Here is a 19,386-nt window from a genome sequence, read left to right on the forward strand (position 1 = left end):
TTTGTTTAAGCACAGCTCTCTTATGGTCCCAACACAGCTTTACAATCAGTTTAAAGTCTGGATGATTCTGTTGTTGTAGATTTACTGTTGCGTTTGGGACCATTGTCCTCAAGCCTGAAGTGGAAGTAGTAGAATACTTTGGTATAGACAGTTCATGGTTGACTGAGTGACTGCAAAACAAACCCAAACCATCACCACTCCACCACTGTGCTTGACAGTTGGTAAGAGGTGTTTGTGCTGATATGCTGTGTTTGGCTTTCTCAAAACATGGAAGTGTGAATTGTGGCTTATCATCTCTTTTTTGGTCGTGTCTGTCTCAAAAGCCATACAGTAGTTCCAGAAATCTTGTGATTTGTTCAGATGCTGTTATGTTCTTTGTAGAGAGAAGAGACTTTCTTTTGCCAACATTTCTGAACAAGTCATACTTGTTAAGTCTTTTTTTCCAGTTGCCAAATGTGGCAGTGTGAATTATGACTAAAAAGCTTTGCTTTGGTGTTATCTGCTCAAAGAACATTGTTCCACATGATGATCAGTCATTGAAGTATATTTGATTACCAGCCCCTGGCTGCACATTACCCTCTAGATTCCTATGCTTCCTATTGAATCACAAGGTTTTTCACAAGACTGCAAACCTTTTCTTTTCACATGAATGTATATTAGTAGTATGTGTAGTATGCATATATTGTTTATTAAAAGACAAAGCATAATAGGTCTACAGTAAATGGGTCAAAAATTTTACATTTGGGCAAAATGAATTTTAATAGGGCTTTGAAACTGATGACAAATTAATAGATAAAAGTTCATAAAACTGACTTTTTTTTTGTAAAGCTGTCATCAAGTGGAGGCTCAGAGTGTAAAAGTGTATAACTTGAAAGGTCAAATCCAATACCAATCATTTTGCTCTCTTTTTATTACAATTATGCAATTGAGACACCGGCAATGATATTAAGTAGTCATCAAGAAGCATCTATTGTCAGAAAATGTCAGAAAGCATTAGTCAGCCAGCTATCAAATGTGCACAGACAAAATCCTCAACCTTCCTGTAATCTTGCTCTATTGTACCGTCGTTACCATACTATATAAAGCCCCTTGAGGTGGCTGTTGTTGCTGAATAAATGAAATAAAATAGAACTGAATAAATCCTCGAAACAAACTTTACTTACTTCATGTGCTCGATCCCTTGGGGATGAAGAATTTAGTCAGCACCTAAACTAATGCTCATCTGGTGTTTTCTGACAAGTTTGGATCAAAGCATTATTCTATCCTGTTAACCCCCCTTCCTGAAGGGAAACGGCCTCTTTGTGTTTTACTCCTTAAGTCACAGATGTAGCTGAACTTCTGGGTGTAGGAGTACCTGCTATTGTTAAAGCGTGATCCTCTCTGATAATTGCTTGAATGAAAGTATTGTTAAGGCTCTGTGCAGGTGCCACAGCCATCAGTAAGACAACGAAACCCAGCTTCCCACCTGTGAACACTGCCAATTGGCCTTCGCAAGAGCGCAAGCTGGAGGGATCATTAGCTGTGATGCCTGCGTCATCTTTTGTAAAACGTCCCACTTACACACAGAGCTGGATGGTGTTTCTTCTAAAAATAATCAATGCTGAAAGCGTGCTGATGTGCTGCTTGCTCGGTTGAAATACCAGAAAAATGTGAACTGCTTTTTCTTAGAAAACGGTGTGTCTTTGATGCCGCCCTAATACTGAAATAAAAAATAATAAACTGTATAGTGTTTAAAAGCTGCTGAAATAAAACAAAACTCACAGCATGTTGATTTAACTTTAAGACTGAGCCCTCAGGGTAGAAACACACTGGGCTCTATTAGGTCGCCAACACCTCCTACGCTCACTTGTGCTGTCAGTCCAAATGCAGTTTACTGCTGCTGTTGCTGCTTAGTTTCACAAGTAAAGTAGGCCAGTGTAGGAGCTGTGGAGTTTTGTGTTAGGTATAAAATAATGGGCTGCAGGTAGCACCTATGTAGAGTAAATCAGCAGTGCAAGGTGTCTGTAAATGTTTTATAATATAAAATTATTGAGACATCAGTTAAAAGACTTCAGGTTTTTCAGTCACACCAAAATGCTGGACAGAGCCGTCCTGTGATGCTGTTAAATTCACTGTTAAAACAGCGGAGCTGAGGATTAAACTTCAGCATTCATTAGTCCTGTAGTTAACTAGGTTTCTAACATTGTTTATTTGATTTTCCACCACACTCTTTCACTAAGACTCGAACAGTTCAGACACCGTATACCCTGCCCTAATTTTATCTTCCAGCCTCCGGGCAAAGCTTTGTTGTCGAGCTATCAGCCATAAAACATCTTCCGTGCCTTCACTGCTTGTTGCAGTAGACTGGCTGGTATTGTCTTCACCTTGTGAGGGTATGTGTGAGTGTGCAAAATGGGCCTGGAGACACAAACTGTAGGGGCTTCCATCACAAAGTTGGTTTTTCAATAGGCAGATTAGTTAAAATGATAGGGCTGCAACAACAAAGATCAGAGTCAAAACATGTGAATTAAATGAAGTTTGCACCTATCATATTTACTGAACTTGCATACGTTTATTGACTCTCACACAAAAAGCTTGCCAGCTGGAGCTATCAGCATAGTTTGACTCTGCAACAATACCTGTAAAATCAAAAAGTACTAACCTAGAAGCAAGGATAAGGACTCAATTCAATTCAAGAATATAAGTTAATTAAGTCAGTTTGGTATTTCTGCTTCCAACTCTGTGAGACTAATGCTAAGTAACTTATCTATAGGTGGAAGGCTCTCAGCGAGGGAGATTTTCCAGAACATTCAGGTATATCTGAAACAAAGCATGGGTGTGTCTCACTGCTGACTGTAGCCTGCTACTGGAGACAAACACGGGAATATGATATTATCATTATATATCCTCCAACATAGAGAATAATGTAATTTAACCTCGAGGCAGGAGATGACTTTTGACTTAGTATTATGAACATTTAAGCATAAATATATTGTTTTTGGACGTTGACGGAATTCTCTGATGCCTCACATGATCAATGATATTCATCACTTGCATAAAGGTGGAGTTGCTATGTTGTGGGTGGAAGGTGAAACGTGTAATGTCACATCAAATTCAGATCAGATGGTGCTGACACTACAATTGAATTTTGCACTAAGATTGCAAAATTACAGGAAAGGGCTGATAACATTCAGCAGAACAACATGCAAAGTTTCTCCGGAGTGTGGGAGAGAAACATGATGCAAAGTTTGTTCGACTGGTGCGCAAGCTTGTATACAAGACCAGTCAAATACCGTGACACAGACACAAAACACATATTTGCACCTTTCCATATGACTTACACTTCCAAATACTTTCATTAACACGGAATAAAGACAAAAAAAATCAGCTTAGACACTGATATTACTAGAGAATAATTAAACGTTCTTGTTTTCTTCAGTATTAAAGTCATCTTGTGACTTCTCTGTGCATCCATGCCTCTATTGCAGTCAGGAGCTTCTAATAGTTTGTTCAGTATATTTACAATGAAATTGTTAAGGCAAAAATCCGAAATAGTTTTTATGATGAATTATCTTCTGCTGGCTTGCATCCTTCTTTTTAATCATCAAATTCATTCTCAAACAGTTTTATTTTATGGTTGTTTGCATCCAACAATAAAAGGTACATTTTTACCATGATATAACATTGATTACCTTGGCTGAATACAAATTACAGCAACTACCTAGAAAAGCAGCGGAGTTGGAGTTTGAATATTTGCTAAAACATTGCCCAGAAGCGTGCTCATTATTGAGCAGCTCAGGTGATCTTCCAGGTATGAGCATGTGTTGTCTTTGAAGAGGTAAAGAAATTGAATTGATTAAGTGTAGCAGAAGATGAAAACAGAAGAGCTTGCTGGTGGAATTCAGATTTACTCAAGCCTGAAGTCTGTGCTCACACTCACGTTTGCAAGTAGCTTGCCTAAAAATGCCGCGTCACTGAAGACGAGCAGCAGCACGCTGCAGTTATGCTCTGCTTCACTGATCCGATACTGTTTCGTTACCGGTCAGTAAAAATGAACAAAAGCTGACACTTGATCCACTGTGGAAAATAAAGTTGTGGATATCTTCATTGCCCTCCTGTGGTCAACGGGTAGCTGTGTTACAGCAGGTTCCTCCTCACACTGCAGACCAGGAAAGAACACACTGAGATTTGAAGAACGGTGTCACCCCGAGGCTGCTCTTGTCTTGTTTGGATTCATTTTACGGCTGACGCCAGATGCCAGTGCTCAAATTCAAAGCCCCGTCATCATTGTGTGTGTGTGTGTGTGTGTGTGTGTGTGTGTGTGTGTGTGTGTGTGTGTGTGTGTGTGTGTGAGAGAGAGATGTTTGACCGGTTTGCCAACCTGCCCAGCATACAATTTTTGACTGTTGTTGCAATTTTTTGCTCACCTCACACACTTTGCATTGGCAAATAGAAACATGTATGCATGCACACAAACACACAAACACACACATACCAGATAAAGGATAATACTCTTTGCAGGAACTGTCTGACCCCATATCCTGTATTCCCAGCTGTTACCCAAGAGTCACGCAGAGACAAAGAAATAGACAGAAAGATAGATAGAACTTCCCTCCTCCTCCTCTGTGGGGGTGTGTCAAAATTGTGTCTATTACGTCCCAGAGGCAGACCTTGCATTTCAGAATTTCTGATTTCCTGAATGCACCTTAGCACACGCACATACTGAAACACAAACACACCTGCAAACTATGCCATCTGATGCCAGAGATGATGCTCCTGTGTAAGAAACAGGTTGCTACTGGAACAACAAAGAGAAACTGAGGACAGAAAGGAAAGAGAAACAACAAGTTGTGAAATAGACGGTAACTGTGGCAATTTTTGGACTTATGAAAGATGGATGAATGAGACTATGGGGATAAGGAAGAGACATGTGCAGAGCAGAATGAAGAGGACAAGTCTCCATAGGACCCTAGGATACATATATAATTGCGCACAAGCATAAAAAGACTCTACAGATGCTTTTGAGAAGCATCAGGTAAGCCATTTAAAGTTCAAAAAACTTATTTAATGAATCTAAAATATAATGTAAAATACCCTGTGTAACGCTTGTGAAGGATGCACACAATATGAAAAACAGCGCTGTAAATTCTTAAATGAAAGACGAGAAGAATGTGTCATGTTTCGATTTCAAGGAAAGCCAGAATGTGGGAAAAAGCAGGGGTTAAGCAAGGAATAGTGCTGTTGCCATTCTTCAGAACAAAAAAAGTGATGATGATTTTATTTGTGCTCCATCTACATGTATAATTTATTCAGACACTCCAGTTGACATTCTGCATATTTCATGCAGCAAACCCTGTAGATTAACTTTTATTTTATCAGATTCTGTGTTATAATGAAACACAGTAAAGCGTAATGACTTTTGTGAATTGATTACAGAAGTTTTACTGGAAACATGTAGCTGCTTGTCTTTAGTCACTGAGGCCGAGTCTGAAATTTTAAAGGAATAACTCACTCATAGTTGCTTTTGTCTAATATATATCAACAATTTAAAACAACAACAAGATCCATTTAGTTGTTTTTTATCTAACATGCCCATAACGTCAATGGGTTTTCAAAATGCACATCAAGCACAAAAGTTTGGGTTAGTTTTAAGGAAGATAATAACTGTTAATATAAAAGAACATTTGTTATGACGGTTGCAATAATAAAAAGAGTGGCTACACTAAAAGAAAGTGCAAAATCACTAACAATATTTACTATTGTCTAAAGAAGGAAAAGAAAAGTGTCTCGTCACCAACAAAGAAAATATGTCTCCCTTTGCTTTAGCAATCATTAGGCAGTAATTTGTAGTAATAGTTAGGTGACTGGATGAAACAGCCTAAAAGAAATGATGACAGTGTATATTTTCAGATAAATAATGGGTAACAACGACATCGCTACCTGACTTTGGATAAATGATGGGGCAGGTTTTCCAATGTTATTTGTTATTCCACTCAAATAAATCTACTGTCAAGTAGATCAAGTAATTGTCAAGTAATTAACATTTTCAATTAAAGTAACTCTGTTTCATGCTCGGAAACAGTGTTACTTTAATTGAAAGGGAGGTTGTGTATAGGAAATGAATTACTGCTGTACCATGTGTGAAACAAAAAAAATACAAAAATAAAAAATGTATATAATAAATGAATTAATGAATTAATAATGGCCGGTAATGAATGCAAACCCTTCTTTTGTATCTCTGAAAGGCTGGGATGCAGTTGTATTACTTAAATTCTCGATTACTACATAAAGCTTTTCATGTACAGGTAAAGATTTGTGCTTTTTGAGCATACTGAGCAATTATCATTGAGCATTAAGTGCTGATGAGGCAAATGGCACATTTAAAAACTACAGGCGTTGGAAAGATTTGAGAATAAAACCTGCGTATGACTTGAAAAAGCAGAATTATGTGAGATGATAGTTTGTTTTGCAAATTCGCTCGGTCATTTTCTATCAGTTATTCTTCACTTAAATGTTCTCTTGTCTAGTCTACACTGCATGTACCTCAGAATGATTTGATTTTATATTATGTTTGGAGGAAAATACTTCTATTTTGCATTTTTATTAAAGATTCAAAAATGATTCTTTTTTTCTTTATTATGAATACAAAGAATATGCCTATTTTTTATGTGAGGAGACACACATCACTAATATTAGATCATTTTGCAGTTTGTCAGTTTTTTGTGTACTACATCCCTGATAGCAAGATTAGATTGAATTAATTTTGATTTTTCATCTGAATCATCATTATGGTCAAGATTGAAATCTCAATGCTAAATAAATGTTGAATCAATGCAAAAATACTAACCCACTTAATAAAGGTGGATTTATAGTTCACTAGGAAATTATATTGAAAGGCCATTGATTTATAGTTGAGTGGGAAATTAAAGCTATTATTACTTGGACAATTCCATCGCACCCCTCTTTTACAGTGGTCCACCCCATTTGTTCAGTAGTCACTGATTTATAGTAGACCGGGATATGATTTTTAAAAATCATGGATTTATGGTTTGATATCACTGAACCACAGAGAATACATCAGGTAAGCATTCACTTATTTTCTAATATTTCAATTTTACCAAATCTGTTCTTAACCAGTTATATTTATATAAAAATATTGCTGAACACTCACAGTGATACATATTCTAGATGTTTGACTGTCAAAAAGGTCATCAGTTGAAATTAGCTTGCTAATGTAACTGATTACTTAGATGATCAAATTATGTTAGCTAAGATGACTTAGAGAAAGATAGCGACATCTTGAGTAGAAAACATCAAATCTGAAGAAAGTATGCTCATTCCTTATTTTTTTCATTTGCTTTATTCAGCTTTTGGTTTTGTTTTCTGGTGTAGATTGGGCGACTCAACAAATGGAGGAAGTGACAGTCTGAAAGTTCTCCTTTATCTACAGGCAGTTCACAATTACAGTCCAGACCGGGGCAGGACATCATTCACTGCACGAGTGAATTCACCGAAAAGTATTTAAATTAAATCAATTTTTTTTTAAATTATGTCAAGTTGTCTGTTGTCATTTATATGTTAAAACCCAGTGTTTAATGCAACAGTCAAAATGTTTTAATCAACATCATTACATTATTTACCATAACATTAGATAAATAAATTATATTATGCTAAAGTATTTTAAGTAATTTTTTTAACATCATTTGAAATTCCACTTCATGTCCTTTTGATCTTTAGTTGATCATCATCTCAGTATTGTTTTAATATTAACCGAGGTGTAAAAATGACCAAGAATTAATGTCAGAATCCAATGTTGAGTCAATGAAGTTTAGGGGTGATAGTAAAAAATTGATTTAACATTCTTTTAGTTATTGTTTTCTGTCTATATATACAGTGTGTGTATATATATATATACATATATGTGTATATATATATATATATATATATATATATATATATATATGTGTGTGTGTGTATATATATATATATATATATATATATATATAAAAAAAAACACCCAGCACGCCCCTGCGGGCGGTTTATCCTTCAAGCTCGGGTCCTCTACCAGAGGCCTGGGAGCTTGAGGGTCCTGCGCAGTATCTTAGCTGTTCCCAGGACTGCGCTCTTCTGGACAGAGATCTCCGATGTTATTCCCGGGATCTGCTGGAGCCACTCGCCTAGCTTGGGAGTCACCGCACCTAGTGCTCCGATTACCACGGGGACCACCATTACCTTCACCCTCCACATCCTCTCGAGCTCTTCTCTGAGCCCTTGGTATTTCTCCAGCTTCTCGTGTTCCTTCTTCCTGATATTGCTGTCATTCGGAACCGCTACATCGATCACTACGGCCGTCTTCTTCTGTTTGTCTACCACCACTATGTCCGGTTGGTTAGCCACCACCATTTTGTCCGTCTGTATCTGGAAGTCCCACAGGATCTTAGCTCGGTCATTCTCCACCACCCTTGGGGGCATCTCCCATTTTGACCTCGGGACTTCCAGGTTATACTCGGCACAGATGTTCCTGTACACTATGCCGGCCACTTGGTTATGGCGTTCCATGTATGCCTTGCCTGCTAGCATCTTGCACCCTGCTGTTATGTGCTGGATTGTCTCTGGGGCATCTTTACACAGCCTGCACCTGGGGTCTTGCCTGGTGTGATAGACCCCAGCCTCTATGGATCTTGTACTCAGAGCTTGTTCTTGTGCTGCCATGATTAGTGCCTCTGTGCTGTCTTTCAGTCCAGCTTTGTCCAGCCACTGGTAGGATTTCTGGATATCAGCCACCTCCTCTATCTGCCGGTGGTACATACCGTGCAGGGGCCTGTCCTTCCATGATGGTTCCTCGTCTCCCTCCTCTTTCTTGGGTTTCTGCTGCCTGAGGTATTCACTGAGCACTCGGTCAGTTGGGGCCATCTTCCCAATGTATTCTTGGATGTTCGTTGTCTCATCCTGGACTGTGGTGCTGACACTCACCAGTCCCCGGCCCCCTTCCTTCCGCTTAGCGTACAGCCTCAGGGTGCTGGACTTGGGGTGAAACCCTCCATGCATGGTAAGGAGCTTTCTTGTCTTTATGTCAGTGGCTTCTATCTCCTCCTTTGGCCAGCCTATTACCCCAGCAGGGTACCTGATCACGGGCAGGGCGTACGTGTTGATGGCCCGGATCTTGTTCTTACCATTCAGCTGACTCCTCAGGACTTGCCTGACCCTCTGCAGGTACTTGGTGGTTGCAGCCTTTCTAGCGGCCTCTTCATGGTTCCCATTTGCCTGCGGGATCCCCAAAGTACTTGTAACTGTCCTCTATGTCTGCAATGTTGCCTTCTGGTAGTTCAATCCCCTCAGTTCTGACTACCTTCCCTCTCTTTGTTACCATCCGACTACACTTCTCCAGTCCGAACGACATTCCAATGTCATTGCTGTATAGCCTGGTAGTGTGGATCAGTGAATCGATGTCTCGTTCACTCTTGGCATACAGCTTGATGTCATCCATGTACAGGAGGTGGCTGACAACTGCTCCGTTCCGTAGTCGGTATCCGTAGCCAGTCTTGTTAATGATCTCACTGAGGGGGTTCAGGCCTATGCAGAACAGCAGTGGGGACAGAGCATCTCCTTGGTAGATCCCGCACTTGATGGTGACTTGTGCTATGGGCTTGGAGTTGGCCTCTAGTGTTGTACGCCACATCCCCATTGAGTTCCTGATGAAGGCTCTTAGGGTCCCATTGATCTTGTACAATTCTAGGCATTCCAGTATCCAGCTGTGGGGCATTGAGTCATAGGCCTTCCTGTAATCAATCCAGGCAGTGCACAGGTTGGTCAGTCTGGTCTTGCAGTCTCGGCTGACTGTTCTGTCTACCAGTAGCTGGTGTTTTGCGCCTCTGGTGTTCTTGCCAATTCCTTCCTGTGTCCCACTCATGTATTGACCCATGTGCCTGTTCATCTTAGCCGATATGATGCCTGACAGGAGCTTCCATGTAGTACTGAGGCAGGTTATTGGTCGGTAGTTGGAGGGGACCGGTCCCTTCTTGGGGTCCTTGGGGATCAGGACCGTCCGACCTTCGGTTAGCCATTCCGGGTGTCTCTCGTTAACTAGCAGCTGGTTCATTTGTGCTGCCAGACGCTCGTGGAGTGCAGTCAGCTTCTTTAGCCAGTAGGCGTGAACCATGTCGGGCCCTGGTGCTGTCCAACTCTTCATACTGGAGACCCTTTCTTGGATATCTGCCACTGTGATGGTTACTGGACCCTGTTCAGGGAGGTCGCTGTGGTCTGCCCTCAGATCCACTAGCCACTGAGCATTGCCGTTATGGGTTGCGTCCTTCTCCCATGTGCTCTTCCAGTATAGCTCAGTCTCCAGCCTTGGTGGTGCTGTTCTCTTATTATTGTTCCCTTGCCACTGAGAGTACACCTTTGCTGGTTCTGTGGAGAACAGCTGGTTTATTCTCCTGCCTTCTATCTCTCTGGTGTACCTCCTCAAGCGGCTGGCCAAGGCTGTGAGTCTTTGCTTGGCAGTTTCCAAGGCCTCAGGTATGGACAGAAATTTAGCCACAAAATGACTCACACAAATATAACCTACTGGGTTCTTTTAAAGGCGTGAATGTAGTAAGGTGTAACCCAATCTCTATGTGTCCACCCTTGCCCCATTGTCAATCTTTCAGCGCACACAAAGGCACATATAATACAAGATCGTGTCAGTTTACGAGGAGAGGAAAGGAGAAGTTGAATGTAATCCCACAACTGAAACAAAAACTGACACGAATCTACATTTAGAGAGACACAGACGAGGTGTATTACATAAGTACAGTAAGAGGAAGCTGGCACGCAAGTTGTTCTTGTTTAAAAAAAGTTTGAAAATTTACTTTGAATAACATGATTGACATGTAGAAATTTGCAAAACAAAATGAAAAGAGAGAAACGGATGAATAACTGACTGCGGAGTGTGTTGCCTCTTATTTCCAGGAGGATGTTTGACCTTTGCTTAGAGGGGAGGTGGAGATGGAAACCTTATTTTCTTCTCACCATCTTGCTTGTGTTGCTGAGAGCTGCTCCTACAGGTAATGACTTACTCACATAAAGACAAAAAATAAAGGAAATACTGATTTTTATTTAATGGAATATTTTACACCATAACATATTGCTGATATGTCTGTGAAGGTTCTCAGTCATCCAGGTCATCGTAGTCAAAGGAGCTTGCAAAGAAAAGCGTCTGGACTTCTTTAAGTTACTTGAAGACGTTTCACCTCTCATCCGAGAAGCTTCTTCAGTTCTAAGGTCAAATGGTGGAGAGTCCCAGATTGGGACCCACACCCAGTTTCACACTTTGGCTCAGGCGATTAGAGGATCATCAGGGGGTCCTTTTGTCCCTCTGTGGGGGGTTACTCCCACTAGGTTTATATCTGGGACTCTCCACCATTTGACCTTAGAACTGAAGAAGCTTCTCGGATGAGAGGTGAAACGTCTTCAAGTAACTTAAAGAAGTCCAGACGCTTTTCTTTGCAAGCTCCTTTGACAACATATTGCTGACTTAACTTCAAATTAAGTGTGCTTTTTTATTTGGCTCTAAGCCACCACTGAGATTTTATCTGTCTCCACTGTGTCGAAGTGCAATTAAAACTTTTTGTCTGGATTTATTTTACCCATTTGCAGCACTTGGCAATTTCCTGGGAGACACTAAAGCAGTATTAAATGGTTGCAAAGACCACTGGACCCTGCAGGACAGGACAGCTGTGCCCCTCCTTTATGAGATGACCATATGTGTGGACATTCGTGTGGTCCTCCCTGGTGCTTGGGTGGCCTTCTCTTACCGCTCAGCCTTCGCACCCAGGCCCGAGTTAGGCCTGGAGGGAGATGAAAGAGCACTATATGGATGGCTACTAGGAGTGCGACACCGATTTCCTCTCCAGCTGTCCCCAACGCATTGGCACAGAGTGTGTCTAAGGAGGGATATAAAGGGCAACACTTTTAGTCTGAAGGTAACACTGAAAAGTGTTTGACAAAGCATTCAGATATTTTACTTGCATAAAAAGTAACAATGCAAGATTGTAAAAACACCCAATATTATTACAAATTGATGTATTTGTATGTATATGTGTGTAATTTATTTAGTAGTTACAATAAGAAGCAGCACAAAAGTCAAAACAACAATTTTCCCATGTTAGCACAAACCCAAAACAAACAGTGTTTGTAAAAAAAGAGAAAAACTGTTACATAACTGAAACTTGCAAAGACACTGCACATAATGAGTGGAATTTGAAATAAAATACAAAACAAAAATGGCAGGTACTGTTTAGACAAACACAGTTACAGTTTTGCAAGAAGTTAAGTTGCTGAGTTTATGTTTAGCCCTCACAGTTGTATGAAAATAGATTCCAAAGAACTGCTAAGGGAAATATGTATTAGCTTGGTTATTTTAGGCAGGCCAGGTAATGCTAATGACTGCAATCCCTTGCTGTCTCAGTACTTTTGTTTTGTAGATACACTGTGATAGTTTTATAAAACCATAAATAGCAGGTTAAGCCTGTGAAATATAAAATTCTTTTTAAACTTTGTCAGAGCAATTTAAAGGATAACATTACTTTATTACAACTTGATCTTATAAATTTACATTTTGGCCATCATTTCTAGTTCTGATAGCATTTCTTTTCCAAATAAAGACTTGACTTGGCAAGCCAGCCATGTATATTAGTGGACAATCTACTTGGTCTAAGTTTAAAATGCAACTCAGTGCTGCTTTGCCTTACATTTTACCTACTGTGTGGCTTGCTGGCCACTAGTGTGGATGTCCTCAGTGTGCTTCAGTTTCATCTTTAGGATCTTTAGGTCTCTTGAATGGATAGACTTGTAGTCCATCAGAATATGCATGTGGTTAGGTTAATGAGGATAGTAAATTGACCATAGGCATGAATGTGAGCATGAATGGTTGTCTGTCTCTCTGTTAGCCTGGCAACACTTTGGCAACCTCTACAGGGTGTACTCTGCCTCTCGCCCAGTGACAGCTGGGATAGGCAACGCCATGACCCTGAATCGGATAAATGAAAAAAGATCGATAAAATCGGTCTAGTTATGGTTATGTGACTAAATTTGATCTAGTCTTTTTTTTTTTTTTTTAGTTTGCCTGCCTTCAAATGTGAGCAAAAACTAGAAGAGGAAAAACAATAAAGACAGACATAGAAACATCTAACTTTTTTAATTGTTCCAGGTTGATGGGGACATTATAGCAGAGAGGACTGTCATCGCTCAGGCCATCCCCTCCTACGGCTCTCTGTGGATGGGCTGTCGTCCCAGAGATCCACCCCCAGGACCTAATCTCGGAAATGTGGAGCTGTACTTGTTCCGCATGTGGGCAGACTTGGGTGCTCATGGGCCCTGCGAGGATGGCACTGTGATTGGCTGGAATGCCAAATACTGGGGAGTGACCAGTCCCAGTGCAAGGCAAATAGACCCCAGCCTTATGTGTGGTGAGCCAGATATGAAAGAATAACCTGTCACGGATCGCAACTGTTCTAGAGTAGATGTATTAATATTAATCATGAATGGACTGCCAAACTAACAGTGGCTGCGTTCATAATAAAATGCAGGGCTGTCTTTTCTGTCACAGAAACGACCTTAATGTTAGCCAAACAGCATGTTATTAAGCATTTATCTGATCCTGCCTCATTAGAGAAGTTGTTACAGCTTTGCTTTCAGTTTTTTCATTTAGAAAAATAGTGTCACACGAGAGATTTTACACCAGAAATTAATTTTCAAGTCTTCCTTAAAGAGTTGAGAAAAATACAAAAACTAAAAGTGATTATTGAAAATTGGAAGGTTTCTTTTCCATTGTTTTACATTTTCAAAGTAATTTTTAATCATAAAAAAGCAGAGCAAACATTTAGACATATTAGACAATTAACATTTAGACAATTAACTTTCAACAAAAACAAAAACTACAGGAATGGCACTCAAGCCTTTTCAGTACTGAGTTTTAGGCCTGCAAATTCAAGCTGCTACAACAATCTAAACCTGTTGGATGTATTTTCATTACGCGAATCAGACAAAACACTTCCTGCGAATATTCTAGTATTGGTATCTCAATATTATTTATTCAGCATGCCAATATGATTTGCTTAAAACAATAACATTGCATGCAAAACTTGTCTTTGTTATCTTTATGCCTGTCACTTGTTTCCATACCACTGCAGTGCATGTTCAAGCATGTTAAATGTTGAGTGTTGCATGTTTTTATGTGTCTTGTAGACCACAAACGGTTGAAACGTGGGGCTCGTGCTTACAGAAGCATTACTAATGGTGTGTATCCATGCGACTAGTGTGACTTAGACACCAGTATGCATGCTGTGTTTATTTCTCTAAATGTATGAATATAAAAGACTAAATATGTGTTTGTCCATTAGAGGATATTTCTATTGTTCGTTTAAGACTGTGTAAATGTGGATTCTCACCTAAAAACATAAAAAATATTATATTATTTTATTTTTACATAACCAGATGGCCTATTTTTGTGTAAATATGCTTTTCAGGAATGCTATTGCAGTGTAAGAGATAGGAGTACCTTAACAAAAACTGTATCACAATAGCGCAGAAACAACAAAGAAAGAGACTAGAGGAAATCTACCTTGCTTTTACAATGCAAAAGAGAAAAATGTAAAGAATTCCTTCACATTTACAGCAACTACACTGGGAGCTGGCCGGTCCCTGCTGCCTTCATCTGGTAAGCATCACCCTGAGACACGTACTAAAATATGCTCTAATAACAACCCACGGAAACTTCTTGTTGATGACTACTTTGCATATTTTTTTCACTATCTGTATAAAGATATTTCATTTTGGTCCATTATTTTAGCTAGTAATAATGATTTGTGAGTTTGTCTTGTTACATTGGAGGCAAATCAGAAAAAACAACAGAAATCAAAGGATATTTTGTGGGATTTTGAGTTAAGACTTCTGTCTTTTGTATAAATTACAGGTTTGTCATAATAACATGAAATCATAGAAGATGGCTGAAATTTGATTTCTGGGCTAATCATTTGCTGTTAGATATGGTCAAATTATTATACTGCTACATACACCCACCAGCCACATTATTAGGTACACCTTGCTAGTGTATTTGCCTTCAGAACTGCCTGAACTCTTTGTGTCATACTTTCAGCAAGGTGCTGAAAACATTCCTCAGAGATTTTAGTCCATATTGACATGATAGCATCACAATTGCTGTGTATTTGTTGGCTGCACATCTATGATAAGAATCGATCAGTAAATCAAGGTGCTCTACTGGTTTGAGAAATAGTAACCACAGAAGCCATTTGAGTACAGTGAACTCACTGTCATGTTTTAAAAAAAAACAAAAACAGTTTGAGATCATTTGAGCTGTGGTCCTAATAGGAAGAATACAAAGAGATAGACCTGGTCAGTCATTATACTCAAGTAGGCTTTGGCATTTGAACAACATTCAGTTGGTAGGGGCCAAATGTTTGTCAAGAAAAAATGCCCCACATTGTAGCATTATTACTACTGCTACTACTACTTGACACGGTGGGCGGGCCTTGGAGGTCCAGGGCTATCCAATCAAGTTACTGTGCTCCCTCAGCTGAATTCTACTAATATACTTTAACTACAAGTTACATTAAGTCATACAATTTGGGAAAAACCCACATAATCAGCCATATAACTGCTAAGTTTTTGCAGTCCAGTAGTGTAGTGCTTCTGCAGCAATCATTGTAACCGGCATCAGAGAGGAGGCCGCTCACTGAGTGGATGGGCCTATGCAGATCAGACTATGGGAAGCACCCCTCATGTCTCTTTGAAACTAAAAAAGAGTTCATAGCTTGTGCAGCTACTTTTAAAGCATGACCCCTTGGAAAACAAATGGAAATATGTTAAGGATGTTGTGAGCTCACAGTCAACTGGCCAAATGTGTGGTGAGGTCATTGGCAGTCTTCTGCACCTAGAGTTAATGTCTCTCATCTCTGTCATCTGATTTGTCATCGTGTGATTTGAATTTGGCTCAAGAACCAACTGTCAAACTTGGTTGGCCATCCAATTTATATTCTCTGGTGCCGACCCTGCACTAGCCACATCAGTTAATAAAAGGCTGAGTGCACCAGATTTATTACAGTAGATTCCTCACTATCTGGATGTCAGAGCAGAATCTGAGATTGATCACATCAGGCACCCAGACCTCCCTCTCCCCAGCCACCTCCCCCAGCATGTTCCACCGGGTCTGCCCCGGGGTGTCCTCCCGGTGGAACATGCTCAGAACACCTCACCCATGCAGCATCACTGTCAGAGGCCTGAACCACCACAACTGGGTACTTTCAATGTGGAGAATGCAGCTATATTCTGAGCCCCTCATGGATGGCTGAACTCATCACCCTATCTCTATCTCTAAGGAAGAGGCCAGCTACCCTTCAGCCTTCTCTGAAGGGTAGCTGCTGCAGCACCAATCTGTCTTTGAAATTCTAGAAAAGCATTATTGGTGGAATGAAGTCAGATGGGTCATCAAATTCAATTTGTCACACACACAACCATACACAGTATGACGAGGTGGAATGCTTGTAGCTGTGCAGTGCCCGACCATTAAATGACAGTAGGTTTACAGTAAGATATACAAATTTACAGGTTACTACAAAATTTACAGCTTTATCTTAGAAATTTACAGTAAAAATGTGAGAAAAAAAACAGTTTACGTAAGAGATTATTAGTCAAAAGAAATTATAAGTTATAAATTATAGGAAGTGTGCAAGAAGAAAAACCAGAGTGCGTGTGGTGATGTGATGTGTGAGAGAGTCTAGTCCTAGACCTGGTTCAGGTCCCAGAATAGCCTGGGGGGAAGAAGCTCCTCCTCATTCTCTCTTTTTTGGCCTTAAGGGAGCAGAAGCGATGGGAGAGGTCCATCATAATCTTCCTGGCTTTGGTCTTGCACCGCTTGGTGTAGATGGACAGCAGGTCAGGAAGCTCTGATCGAATGATGCATTTGGCTGAGCGCACCACTCTTTGCAGCTCTCGTCTCTCCTGCTTGGTGCTGTTCCCAAAGCAGGTGCAGATGTTTCCCGTCAGGACGCCCTCGATGGTGCAAGAGTAAAAGTTCTTGAGCACCCTCAGTGGTAGATGGAAGTCCCTGAGTCCTCTGAAGAAGAAGAGAAGCTGGCAGTCTTTCTTAACGTGTGGCAGGATCATGACAGGTGCTGAGTGATGTGGACACTCAGGTATCAGAAACTGTCCACTCTCTCCACTGGCATGCCACTCATGATGAGGGACTTGTAATTCCTCGCCTGCTCTAATCAAGAGATTAGTGCATGTGGTAGTTTACCATCATGTGATACTTCTTTAGAGGGGAGGGAAAATCAAAAGCAGGTTCTTCTTTGGAGTCATCACTTTCATGCCGTTCTCACACTAGTAACATCATTCTCTCAACTCTTAATGTACTTCTGGAAACAGTTCTCCCAACACAGACCCATATGTGCAAAAGACACTAAAATAATTCTTGAAACTTTTTTGCATATATCAAAACATGTGAAGTCTTTAAGACACCTAATGCTTTTAAACTTTTACCAAAACCTTGCTGTCTTTGGTAAGAATACCAGAACTACAAAAATGTTGGAATTCAGAGACAAAAAAGAAATGTGAAGGATTTACTCTACAGTTTACTCAGTATGACTGCTGAAACTGAAAAAAGTCAGATCAGACACACGAAACTATCTTCATCTTCTTATTCTATATTCGGCTGTTCTATTTAAGGGTCGCCATAACCAATCATCAGCCTCCACCTCCAGCTCTGTCTCCTGTTTTTCCGACTATACCACTGTCTCCAAACCCTACAACATAGGAGGTCTCACTACTGTCTTGTAAACCTTTCCTTTCACTTTTGCTGCTATCCTTCTTCACAAACCACTCCAGTAAAATATATAAAACATAGAACGCAGCACCAACTACTCTTTGCTACAGTGAAGTCACACATATAATTACAGTATGTGCTTGTGTGTAATTAGCAGTTCCATGACATGCACTTGTCTTGATGCAAGACTGAGAACATGTGTTTAGATTTGCTCTCAGTTGACGCATAATTTCACTACTACTACTGACAGCGTGTGACCGGCCTTACTCTTTCTTACATATTAGAAAAAAAGAAGTTTGCTTTGATTTCATTGCAAATGCTAATGCAATGATGGAGAGCATCCAGGTAAGTCAGAGATCTGTAGTTCTGTTTACAGAGGTGTAACATTTAGATAGCAAATGCATCAACATGTGCAAATGTGGGTGGGAAAATGCATTCCTGATATGAAAACTGTATCAAAGCTATCAAGAAAACCTAAAAAAAATGACAGATACTGTCTAAAAACACCCAAAAAGCTAAACCCCCACAAACAACTAGATAATGGGACCAAATAATGGAATGGAGGGTATTCTACTGGACAAAAATTAAAAGTTGGCACCTGAATATTTGTTGTATTTCAGTTTCCTCCATCAAATTCTCAACAAATAGTCTTTCAGCCCCAGCACCAGTTTTGCCTGTCACTACTAATCACATTCTCCGCACAGACACTACAGCTTCGCCTCTGAACTCAATCCTGCCCATGAACACCAGTTCAGCTAATCAGATCTCAACAAGCACCCACATACCTTCAGTCACAACTCCGGCAGCCAGCCAAAGCACACTTGGAGGATTATTCACATCAGGTTAGCCTTTGCTAACATGCAGTCACTCGACATTTTATGTAACTGGAGATTCTGTTTACAGTTTGTGTTAGTAATGAGAAGAAACAATTTGTAAAGTTGACATTTTCTTTCAGGATCCACCAGATTAGTTCATTGTGATGTCCGTCAACTCTGTTCCAATAACAGTAAGCAAATATTCACTTCTTGTCCTTTCCGATTTCCTTTTTGCATTTGCATGGCCTCACAGATGTATTGCTTTCTGCAGGTGCTTACTATTGGATGCCCATAAGTGTAGAGGGCAACAAGACTGAAGAAGAGGTCCAAAATTTGGTGAGAATGACAAATTTCCCTTGTCCATCTCGTTACGTTTCTCATAAATCTTTCAGTTACCACCCGGTCATTGACACTCATTGACACATGCTTTACAAACAAGTCTTGTAAGCACAATGCAAGTTTGTGGGAGCAGCGCATTCAAACCCTGTGAATCACCTGAAAATAATTTAGATTTTTTTTACGCCAAATATTTGTTGCTTTATTACTACTTTGACCTTTTACAAATGTTGCTCCCTCTGTGTTATAAATGTGGTTCTTTAAACTTTTTTTTGCTTTCTTCAGTGTCTTCTCTTCTCCTTTCCCATCATTCCTAACTTAAATGAACACTTCCTACATAATATTCTTACTGACACTTGATATGCAGTTCTCAGCCTATGTCAGATAGACCTTTCTACATAAAGACCATGATTATTAGCTGTCTCTAGTAGCTGT

At 40.0% G+C, this 19,386-nt stretch overlaps 1 protein-coding gene across 2 annotated transcripts in view; it reads left to right on the forward strand.

Annotated features, from left to right (window-relative positions):
• Positions 1–1,622: 1,622 nt before the first annotated feature.
• Positions 1,623–19,386, forward strand: part of adgrg2a (adhesion G protein-coupled receptor G2a) — a 37,725-nt gene continuing 19,961 nt past the window's right edge. The window contains exons 1-10 of one of the 2 annotated variants that reach the window (XM_040044133.1): positions 1,623–5,014; positions 7,372–7,496; positions 10,930–11,024; positions 11,617–11,942; positions 13,169–13,427; positions 14,206–14,256; positions 14,636–14,677; positions 18,505–18,642; positions 18,756–18,806; positions 18,887–18,951. In XM_040044133.1, the coding sequence (XP_039900067.1) occupies positions 10,934–11,024; positions 11,617–11,942; positions 13,169–13,427; positions 14,206–14,256; positions 14,636–14,677; positions 18,505–18,642; positions 18,756–18,806; positions 18,887–18,951 (1,023 nt within the window). In that variant the 5' untranslated portion in view covers positions 1,623–5,014; positions 7,372–7,496; positions 10,930–10,933. Of the gene's footprint in view, positions 5,015–7,371; positions 7,497–10,656; positions 11,025–11,616; positions 11,943–13,168; positions 13,428–14,205; positions 14,257–14,635; positions 14,678–18,504; positions 18,643–18,755; positions 18,807–18,886; positions 18,952–19,386 lie in introns of those variants that run through there. The other variant, XM_040044134.1, reaches the window with a different exon arrangement.

The sequence above is a fragment of the Simochromis diagramma genome, unplaced genomic scaffold, assembly GCF_900408965.1.
Source record: "Simochromis diagramma unplaced genomic scaffold, fSimDia1.1 OVJJ01000602.1, whole genome shotgun sequence".
In the NCBI taxonomy this organism is placed as follows: domain Eukaryota; kingdom Metazoa; phylum Chordata; class Actinopteri; order Cichliformes; family Cichlidae; genus Simochromis; species Simochromis diagramma.